The following is a 10720-nucleotide window of genomic DNA, read 5'->3' as shown; positions in this document are numbered from 1 at the left end:
GTTCATAGACCTGCATGCGCTCCAGTTGCCAAACAAAAAGATCTGAGACGGTCCCCTGGTCCTTTGTGGGTGAATAAGCAAGTCACTGTTGTCTGAAACCGGCCATGGGTGCTGCAGACCCACAAGCCAATGGAGGCAGGCAGGGTACAAGAAAAGAGGTTATGAGCTCTTGTTGGGGAGGGGGGTCATGCCTCACCAAAGGGGGGAGGCACTACCTCAGGGCCAGATTTTTCAGTTTTCCAGGGAAGACAAAAACCTGCATTTTCACATGAAATCTTCCCATTTGTAAATGTTGGCAATCAAATCGAGATTTTTTATAAAACAGCAGGCAAAACAAGTCTACACATCCTATCTGATCCGTGATTGTTGGTTAGCAATCTCTGCCCAAAGGCCACAGGGTGTTATTTTTGCCTCCTGAGAGAACAAAGCAGCTCCTAATCAGAGTCTGTGTCTCCCACATGGACTCCAGCTAGCACTCCAAGTCCTTACCTCTGCCTCAGCAGTTATTAACCCCTGAAGTGCATAGCTCAGCAAGTCATAGCTGGGTCCCACAAGTTTAAAATGCAGCAAATATTTCAGGCTTCACGGAGGCTGAGGGAATTGTCATGGGCAAATCGGAGTCCACTGCGTTGAATAGAACTTTAGACAGTATTTATTCTAGCTTTCCTGTTTTTACAGTTCCCGATATATTCTCTCAAGTTTTCCTTTCAGGGCTGGCAGCACTTGTCTTAATAAATGGAGGGTGTGCAGCCCCAATATTGCAGTTCCTGGATGCTCTCCCTTACACACCTTCAATCTGGAAAGCTGGACCTTCACTCTGGAGCTATAAAGACTGTGAAAACCTCTTCAGTGAAAGAAGTGGCTATGATTCTATTTCAGCCCTTCTCACTTTCAGCCCTTGGCTTACAATTGCCCTCAGTGCTTTAACTTCAGATGGTGTGCTGGTTTTAAAATGTGGCCATAAATTCTTCAGTATTCTTCCCTTTAGGAGGTAGAGCTTAATTCCCTCACCGTGAGTGTGGGCTATATTTAGTGACTTGATTCTAATGAATAGAATATGATGGATGATAGTGACTTCTGAGAATAGGTCACAGGCATTATGGCTCGCTCCCAGCTCTCGAATTACTTGCTCTGAGGGAAGCCAGAGGTCATGAGGACACTTAAGTAGCCTTGTAGAGCGGCCCATGAGTGGAGGAACAGAGTTCTCCTGCCAATAGCAGATTCTCCAGCCCTGGTCAAGCCTTCAGAAGACCACAGCTTGCTGACTTGACAGCAAGCTCATGAGTTCCTGAGCCAGAAGCACCAGTTAACCTGCTCCTGAATAGAACAGAATCTGTGAGCTAAGAAAAGTGTTGTTTCAGGGTGCATGGTGTGGCGGTAATGTGTTTTGTGGCAACAGATTATTAACACAGATGGGTATAAAGCCACCTAGGCCATACCGCCTCTGTGGCATGGCCTCATTGCTTCTTGGGTTTCCCATTTAGCAATGGCAGGAAGACAAGATGCATCCCCTCCAAGCTGTGAAAACATACAGGGGATGGGAAGCTGCTGCGTGAGGAATATGGCAGTTGTTTGTAAGGTGAAAGGCAATTTAGTTTAAGGACGACTTCTCTTATATTCGGAAATGTTAGCCTCTGGATGAGATTACCAAAAAAGGTAGCGGTAGCTCCATTTAAAGAATTTTCTTTTGGATTGAACAAATTCTGAGCACGTGGTAGGCAGTTGGGATTTAGTTCTGCTCTAAGGTTCCTTTCTCTTAATAAAAGTTGAAGGTAAATAGGAAAACTAACCAAAATCTGCAATGCACGTGAATTTCAAAAATAACTCCCCAGCATAAATGTCCCTCCTGACACACAGGTGTCAAGCGGGCATCTGATCCCCAGTTTCCAGAAGCCGAGCACCCAGTTTGGAGCCATGCCCCCTTTGGTTCCGCTCCCTCCTCTCTGGCCTTTATCTCAGAGGCCTGGGCCTTAGCCTCTATTCAGGTGAAACTGAAGTATCTGGATGCAACCAGCCACTTCAGCAACTTGTGGTAAGCCAGGTGAAGTTACGTCCTCATGGAGGAGGGAGCAGCTGCATTTCTTATGTGCAGGGAGAGGATGAACCCCCTGAGTTTCTGGTTGTGGGGTCACAGGAGACCTCTGGTGATGCCATCTCATCACGTGCTAGATCCCAGGTAGCTCAGTACAGATGAGCTAATGACTTCAAATCCCGCCTCAAATTCTCATCTTCCTCCAAGCGGAAGACTTTTGTCTATGTATAAGTGCAAATATTCCCTGAAGAAGGGAGGTCTCGTATCTTTTGGATAAAGAGTGCCACAGCCTCGCCCCTAATCATAGAACCTTCGGAAGGGAACACACGTGAAGGGCAGAGCTGATTCTCTCCCTTTTGATCTTTGCCCTTCGGTCTCCTCTGGGGGCTCTGAGAACACACGAATTAGCACAAAGCAGTGAAAGCATTCAGAAGTAGGCCTCTCCAATGACGAGCCAAGCCAGTTACCTTACAGCTTGCATATTTATTGAACAAATACTACTAAAATAGCTAAAATACACTGGGTACCTGTTGTGAGTGCATCAGTAAAGATCACATTGTTACAAAAGCCTGCATTTCCAGCAGTGCACAACTGCAACTCTACATAAATGCCACAGATGCAGAATACTGTTTTCTTGCTCTATTTACACAGCTGATATACCTATTCTAACAAAGGAGGGGGCAGGAAGATGCACAAGAAACTCAGGCCAATGGGGGAGCGAGAAGAGAACGAAGAAGTGCGCTGCATGCAGCATGGGCGTTAACAGTCAGACGCGGAACAGGGCGGAACACAGCCTGCCCCGTCCAAGGAAGAGCTGAAAGACAGTTATATAAAAATTAAGGTGGGCTTTCAGACTGGCTAACACAACAACAATCCGTGAGTAGATGGTATTGTCTGGTTTTATTTTTGTTTATCCATTTCATTGGGAGCAAGGACAAAAATGTAAAATCTATACCTTGCTTATCAAAATTGCTGAAGAAAAGTGCTCTGCCTTTTTTCAGGTTTTTAAAAATTTTATAAAGACCTTTTTTCCAACTTAACTTTGGGGAAAGGTGTAATTTTCAGATTCTGACTCAGATGGCAGGGTTTTTTTTGTTTTTTTTTTTGTTTTGGATTATTTTTCAGAGGGCATTTGTTTGAAACGTTTGCCCTTTCTTCCCCCCAAATATCCTTTCAAACAAAAAGAACCAAAAGAGACATCTAAAAACGCCTGTCAAATTATTGCTTTTCTTTCTCTAAGCTAGGCAGGCGAGGCTACCGGAAAGAAGAGATTTGGTAAGTAAATTACAGTTTTGTGATTGCTCCCGCTACTGGGACTGCTTGTCCGTGAGTGCCATCCGGTGAGACGTGAGTCTCTCACTCTCTCTGGTAGCGTTCACTCAACCTACAACGCTGAAGAAGAAAGCCACACTGAAGACACGAGGAAAACAAGTCAATCCAGTCTAGAGAACAACATTCAGGGAAACAGAGTACCAACACCTTCTTAGAACATGGAAATAAAATATAACTCCATCAGAGCTACCTCGCCAAGGAGCATGTTGAAAGTCCAAAATAGCACCATTCATCAGTGTCTCAGGTCCTGTGGCAGCATCTCGGTCACTTACCACAAGGAAACAATGAGTTTCAAACTACTTCTATACATCAAAAGAGTACATGGATAAAATATAGATATACAGACAATTGATGAACATAAACTACTAGGCTTATTACATCTAAATGGAAAAAAAAAATGGGGACTCTCAGCCTCTGCGAGAAGCCGTCGGGAGCTGTGTGAGTGAAAAGGCAGGAGTGGACCAGTTGTGTGAGAGCAGAGGGAGTTTGAGTTGTGGAAGACACCGTTGTTGAGAACCAGGCCTGAAGGCCCACCTGTAAGGGTTGTAAACGTGGATTCACAGTGTGAAATTCTGAGCGGTTTCACTTGAGTCAGAATGATTAAAAACTGGTTTGATGATACCTATTTGTCCACTGTAAATTCTCTAAAGCAAGGCTCAGAGTCCCATAGTTTCTTCTTATACTTGATGATTTACACAGAAAAAAATCCCATATATGATACCATGACCTCATCAATACCCATACACCATATGTAATACAAATGGAGGTGTGACAATTAAAAAGAGTGGAGGTAACCGATGCCTGGGGAGTGGAGTTCACTGCTGCCAGGTGGAGTCAGGGAGGCGGCCTCAATCTGCTCATCCTTCTTGCGGTTCACTTCCTTTGGGACAGGAAGTCTTCCCTGAAAACCAGGTGGGGACACACACACACACAAAGACACGTAGTCATGTTTCTGAAACCATTTGAAATTTTTTCTTCTCCCTCCTGCCTTTTATCCTTGAACTCCAGATGTTTTGCAAACAGAGTTTACATATTAAACACAGTTCACCTGAATGTAAATATTAGGTCTGTGGGGGCATGAAGTAATTAAACACTTGCTGCCTTGGCTTCAGGAGAATCAAGTGCTTCTCTAATGGCTGTGCCCAGCCATGTGGGAGGCAGCATTCCCCAGAGTCAGGTTTCTGAGGACAGTTTCTAGTATGAGACAGGGCCCAACATGAGGCTGGGTAAGAGGTGCTCATTTCTCTTCAAAGCGTTCAGTGACTGTGAAGGAGATGGGCAATTGCCTGTTTTCCAATATATAATAAAAATATTTAAAAGGAGATGACAGCTTATACAAAGGTAATTTACGTATGGTTTATTCTCTGGACAACTGGCCCAGTCCGTGTGGGCCTAATAATCAGAACCACAAGCAGGTACCAAGGATGGGAGTGTTTGCAGGAAAGAGGAGGACAGTGTGACACCTAGGACAGAATTTAGTGAGATCCACCTCGTTTAGCCTGGGGCTATTCTAAGTCTATCCTCACAAATGTGAGTAAGGTGTCTCTGTTTCTGTCTAGAATAATCCAACCACAGTGTGACTGATGCTCCATCAGGCACCCATGGGGAGCAGCTCTCCATCATAACCAGAGAGCAAGAGGACAGGATAGGAAGCCCATTTGCTCAAGGGATGATAGGTCTTAACTTTTAACTTTACCACAAATACCCTGTATATCCCAATCAGATATGAAAATAGTGATTTGACAATAGTCTTATCTTTTAGCCAAATCATTAATTGCTGGAGTTTTCTCAGACACATTATCCAATATGGTTTTAAAAGATTTTTTTTCCTTTTTGCTCAGATCATATGTTCCAATTAGACATTTACAATCTATTTTGGCTGGGTATGAATACTTGAATTAAAATAATAATCTTGCTCTGAGATCTGTAAATTATCACATCTGAATCTCTTTTTAAGAATTCAGAAGTCAGGAACTTTCAAACAACTTGAAACTGAGTAAATGTTTTCAGCAGCCAAAGGAACTAAATGTAACAGATAATTCAGCTTTAGTAAGTCTTATTTCCTATAAATATATTTTTAAAATGTTAAACACCTGGTATGCCTAAATTTTGAGTTTAAAAATCTCAGACTTTGAGAACATACATTTTCAGGGTATATAGAAAATCCACTCAGTGTGTACTTTCATGTTCTAGTCTTAGATTGTGATTTATAAGTTGTTTTGGTATCACTAAATAGCAACAGGACCAAATCAGAAAACTGAATTAAAATGTAATTCATCACTCACACACACTTAAGGACCTAGATAAACCTCTAGAATCATCATATTGGGCAGTCTTTTTCAGTTGTGCAAAAAATTTTAATCTTGAAATTTTGACATATAATCCCAAGATATAGAAAAAAAAAAAATCCACTGTGATCCTGGTGGTTTTAAACTGTTTTTCTCCTCTCCCTCAACCAGTTAGCCTAGTTCAAGATGTGACAAACTTGGGTTTTGGACGAATAAAGAATCAGTGGCTGCTAATTATCACAGACCAGGAAGGAAAATCAAAACTTCATAAGTGTGATTTCACTCAGCTACACTTTGTCCATGGCTGCCCTTAAAGCGGCTTACTTCAGTTCCTACATGACTAACTAGCCAGTCTCTGTATAAGTCTCCATCTTCCTAACCCCATTACCTTCATGGAAAATACAAAACAAAACCAAATGAAGACTGGGTGGGATTCTGGGTAATTTGGGGAGAGGTATTTCTAGGGGGAAAAAAATGTGAAGGATATTATTTCAGATGTGAATTTACCATTTTTACTACTTTTTCTGTTTTGAGACGACACCCCCCCCAAAAAAGTTCATGTCTTCATTTGTTATTCATGTTCTGAATACCTACTGTGATTTGAATACTCAGATTTTAAAGCTACAGAGATTAAAACAGATAAAAACAGTCCCTGTCCATCCTGCCCTTTATTTTCTGTATGGGAGATGCCCAGGTTAACTGGACAATGGCAAGGCAACAGTGGTAAGCCATGCGGACAGGCATGCTGCTAAAGTGTGCTGAAGGGCAAAACCTGACCAGCCAGAAAGAGCTTTGCACATTTTCCCTTTGGAGGCTGGAATTTACTAGATTTCAGTCCTTACTTCCTGTCCCTCATTTTTTGAAAAAAGAATAAAGTCTGCTCCCTTACTGAAAGAACTATAGACTTCTATAGCAAGGGGAGAAGGTTTTTGAAGAGGGGATACAATGTAGTCTTACTTCTTCAGAAGTTAGGACTTATAAGAATTCAGGCAAAAATAATCCTATCTTCCTCCATCATCCAGCTCCTCATGGCTCCCAGGCAACTGAGGATCGATCTAGAAGGCTGGAGCCGCAGCAACAGATGTGTCCGGTGGTTCCCCAGACTGGTTCTCCCGGATGCTTCTATAATTAAGCTACCTCAGGTTGGACGGCCCTCTCTGCTGAGAACTGTTCGAGTCTGAATCCCCCGGTTTCTCAATAATGTACCTCGGACAACATAAGATTATTTTTCTTGATTGTGCGAAGATGTGCTTTTCCACAAGGAAACTGCCGGGAAGGACAAATATATTATGCTTAAAGGATTATTCACATATGGAGAGAGAAAAGAAATTAACAGAAGACCTGAATCTCAGGGTCCATTGTGCCAACCGTGTGAAGCATGACTCAGTAGAGGCATGGCCTAGGTCCTGGGTTGCCCTTGTAAGAAAAAGGGAGGGGCTGTTGACCTCACTGAAGAACTTGCCTAGTCTTGCCACTCTGGTTGATGTCACCGGTATCAAAGCAAGGACTTCTGGATAGCTGAATGGGGCAGAAATAATGAAAACACTATACTCTTCCTTTCCCCTCCATTATCATGTCTTTCCCTCAGCTGCTCAGATGAATGATGCCCTGAGCTTCCCAGTAAAGAATGCCTAGCGTTATACTACTGCTGCTGCTGGGGTGGGTGTGGGGGAGCTGCTGGAGTGCCAGCGTGGAGGTGTGGGAGTGTGTGGTGGTAAAGTGGTGGTGAGGTGAGGTGGGGGGGTGTGGTGGTGGGGTGATGGGGGTGTGCGTGTGTTTTAAGTAAAGCTCCAGGACACCAGCTCCCTTCCACCCCAGCTCTACAAGATGACACAAGTGTAGCTCAGGCAGGTCCAGAATCCTTTTGTTCACCTACTTTCCTAACACTGGTTTCAACCTGGACCTTCAGAAATTCTCTGGAAGATTTAAAGTGATTTAGAATTGTTTTCTCTTAGTGCTAACTACCAGTTGACACAATCTCTCCAAATGCTGCCTGTCAGTAAAAGATAGGGAACTGCTGAAACCATTTAGTGTAAGTAAGAGTTTCTCAAACATTAAAATGTCAATAAGAGCTGGGAAAGCCTCACCATGTGTCAATTACACTCATGAAACTTCTGAATGGAAATTTTTATTTTCAGTGCACATTTTCTTTCTTAATTGCAAAATCAACAGGTCAGTGGTAAAAAGTACCGTCCTCTTCCTTAAGGTCAAATTGATATTTACCTTAACAGGCAAGTCCAAAGGTATCTATCCTAAAAACTGCTAAGTGTTGCTGTTGTTAGAAATGGTGCTAAAATCCAAAATGTAAATCTGACAAATTTTCTTAATGTAGAGAATTATCACACCTAAGATGTCAGAACAAAGAAAAGATGTTTATAGAAAATACTTTTAAGCTTAAAAATTAGAAGAAAGAAAAATAATACTTCATGTTCTGTTTTGTTTCTTGGGTGATTTCATCAGACATTTAGGCACTATTACCAGACAAAAGTGTCATCATTTTGTACTTTTAAGATATCTTTTAGTTTAATCATACTTGAATGGAACAAAGTAAAAAAACCTGTAAAATGTGCATTTGATAAACTGATTCTGTGATTCTTAAATGAAAATCTGCTTTGAACTTGTCAAAAAGAAAAGATAATGTGAACCTTAAGAATCATAGGACTTTAGGATATATATGTATCTGTAGTACATATGTACTATATATTATTTGTAAGATCATAACAGTATCACGTTAATAGATTCTTATTGTAGACTAAATGGATATTAAAATAAAAAAGAAATAACTGATTTTTTTAGTTGGCTTTAAACTGAAAAACATTTTTAACAAAATGGTAGCTAGGGATCTTACCTTAGGAAGCCTTCCCTCCATTTCCTTATTTGGAAATGGTTCTTGACTGACCCAGACAGAGAGCTCTGGGTAATAAACCTACAGAGACATAAAAGCACACATATTCAGATTAAAAACAGCATCCACTCTGAAACCACATGGGATCAACTTCATGAGCTCAATCCTCAGTGTCACTTCTTTCCTGATTACAACTTAGAGCAGTGGGAAAGCCCTTCACCTCTTTCAGACAGTTAGTGTGCATCCAGATGTATAGCACTCAGGGGAGTTCTGGCTCAGGGTCTTCTAAGTCCAACAGAGCAAAGATGTCAATCAGTGTTACCTTCAGCACCCTAAGTGGCAGCCTCCTGACATGACTGGCTGAGCAAACTAAGGCACTGGGGAGGCCTAACTTTAAAAGCAACCTATGGTAAGTATACTTACAAAACTCCATGTTTACAAGATAAACGTGCCACACACCCCTACAAATCTGTGAGGGGTTATCCCAATAATAGATTAAAAGGCTCAACATTATGCGCAAAGCATAAGGAGGACAGGAACAAGCAGCCTGCATTCTTCCCAGGTCCACATGGCCACTGGTGACACTCTGCCCCGTGCCTGAATGTAGCCAAGTGTCAGAGAGAAGCAGGGAGATGGGCGGCATTGCCATGAACTATCAGAGAATTCCAGCTGATGAATCTGGGGGTGGGGCCATGCAGGACAAGGGGGAGAGCCCGGAGTGGAACTGAGTAATTCTTCGTTAAGTGTATACAAAGGGTTATTGGCATAAGAAAGTTGCAGACCAGCTGTTCTCCATCTCCAGGAAAGACAAGAGTAGGGGGTTAGGAATTAAATTACAACATGGATTTAGGTCAGCTATAAGGAAGGACTTGGCATAAGAATTGCTAAATTACTGAAAGAATTTAGAGAGGAAAACTGTGAAATCTCCTTTAAGAAATTTAGAAACAGAATCTAACAACCATCTGCCAGAGTTAATTCACATTTGATACAGCCCTGCTTGAAGGGAGGGGAGGAAATTAGATAAGATTCCCTCCAGATCTGATTCACTAAATGCTCTAAGTAAGTCTCACATTCAACAAATAATATGAAGAATCACATCTCATTAATAGGTTAACAAACAGGCTTGACAACCTTTTTTACTTTTGGAAGCCACAGATGTGGGAGCCCAGTCATGGGGCAACTGCAATGTCTTCACTGTCCTGGTCAGTCCACGTGGTCAGGGGGCCTGAGCTAGGAAATGTGGATGGTTGTGTGGATTCTTCAGGATAGTCGAATAGCAACTATCTTTGCTTTACCGCAGTAACGTTACAGCACATCCCAGGTTAGCAAGCAGCTCTGCACACACTATCCTAACTACATCCTGATAATAAACTTAAGTCTTACCATTTCAGAGATAAGAAAACAGAAACTCAGAAAGGTCACCAACTTGTCCAAAGCCACAGAGTGGGAACAGGATAGGACTTGAACTGAAACCAGATTTCCAGAGTCTCAACTTCCCACTATCCTGATGCCCTCAAATCACCCCAGAATGCAAATTGCCTACCACCTCTCTCAAAATTACACCAGTCCACAGACACCACACACATTTCTATCCTACATATTTGAGAGCTCATTCTGCAAGAACGGAAGTCTGACTTCAGACAGGGTCTGCTTTCTGGGCCATGTGGTTTCCCCAACCTGAACCTCCTCCAGCGTTCCCCTCCGAATTCCACCATCCGCCTTGTTTGGGACAAACAAGTCACCCCTAACGTACCTTTTAACTGGGAATGGGTAAAGAAAAAGAAATTGCCATCTAAAATACACAGCTAAAATATACAGCTTTTTTTAAGGCTAAAAACAAAGTTAAAGCATACTAAATCCCACTTTGTGCTTGATTTAAGGAGCTCCCAACCAGGATGAACTACAGATTCACTTAATATAAATAGATGTAAAATTCACTTAATATAAATAAATTTCTACATTACTACTTTCAAAAGCAGCGCAAATTTTAAATATTATACATATTAGCAAGAAATAAAGCTCTATTGTAAATAAATGATAAAAATACATGTAAAAACTTAGGCGCATGGACACAATGAAAAGAAACATCAAGTAAATGTTTTATCTTTGTTCTTGAGCTTTTCTGTGATAGTCTATTTTAACAAAATGTCACTGCTTTAGCATTTAACTTCCAGGTTCAAAGCATCACTACAAAAGCCACCCAAGTCCAATCTGCAGGGAAAA

The 10720-nt window shown here is 41.8% G+C and overlaps 1 protein-coding gene across 1 annotated transcript in view; it reads right to left on the bottom strand.

Moving 5' to 3' along the window:
- Positions 1 to 2497: 2497 nt before the first annotated feature.
- The window catches only part of NREP (neuronal regeneration related protein), a 28696-nt gene continuing 20473 nt past the window's right edge, over positions 2498 to 10720 (bottom strand). Inside the window, exons 3-4 of the mRNA XM_080804393.1 lie at positions 8501 to 8578; positions 2498 to 4265 (exon numbers count right to left, since the gene is read on the bottom strand). Coding sequence (XP_080660519.1) covers positions 4140 to 4265; positions 8501 to 8578 — 204 coding nt within the window. The 3' untranslated portion in view covers positions 2498 to 4139. The remainder of the gene's footprint in view (positions 4266 to 8500; positions 8579 to 10720) is intronic.

This window comes from Martes martes (genome assembly GCF_963455335.1).
Source record: "Martes martes genome assembly, chromosome: 5".
Taxonomy (NCBI): Eukaryota; Metazoa; Chordata; class Mammalia; order Carnivora; family Mustelidae; genus Martes; species Martes martes.
Note: the sequence above shows the minus strand (reverse complement) of the source record. Positions and strands in the feature narration are given on the sequence as shown.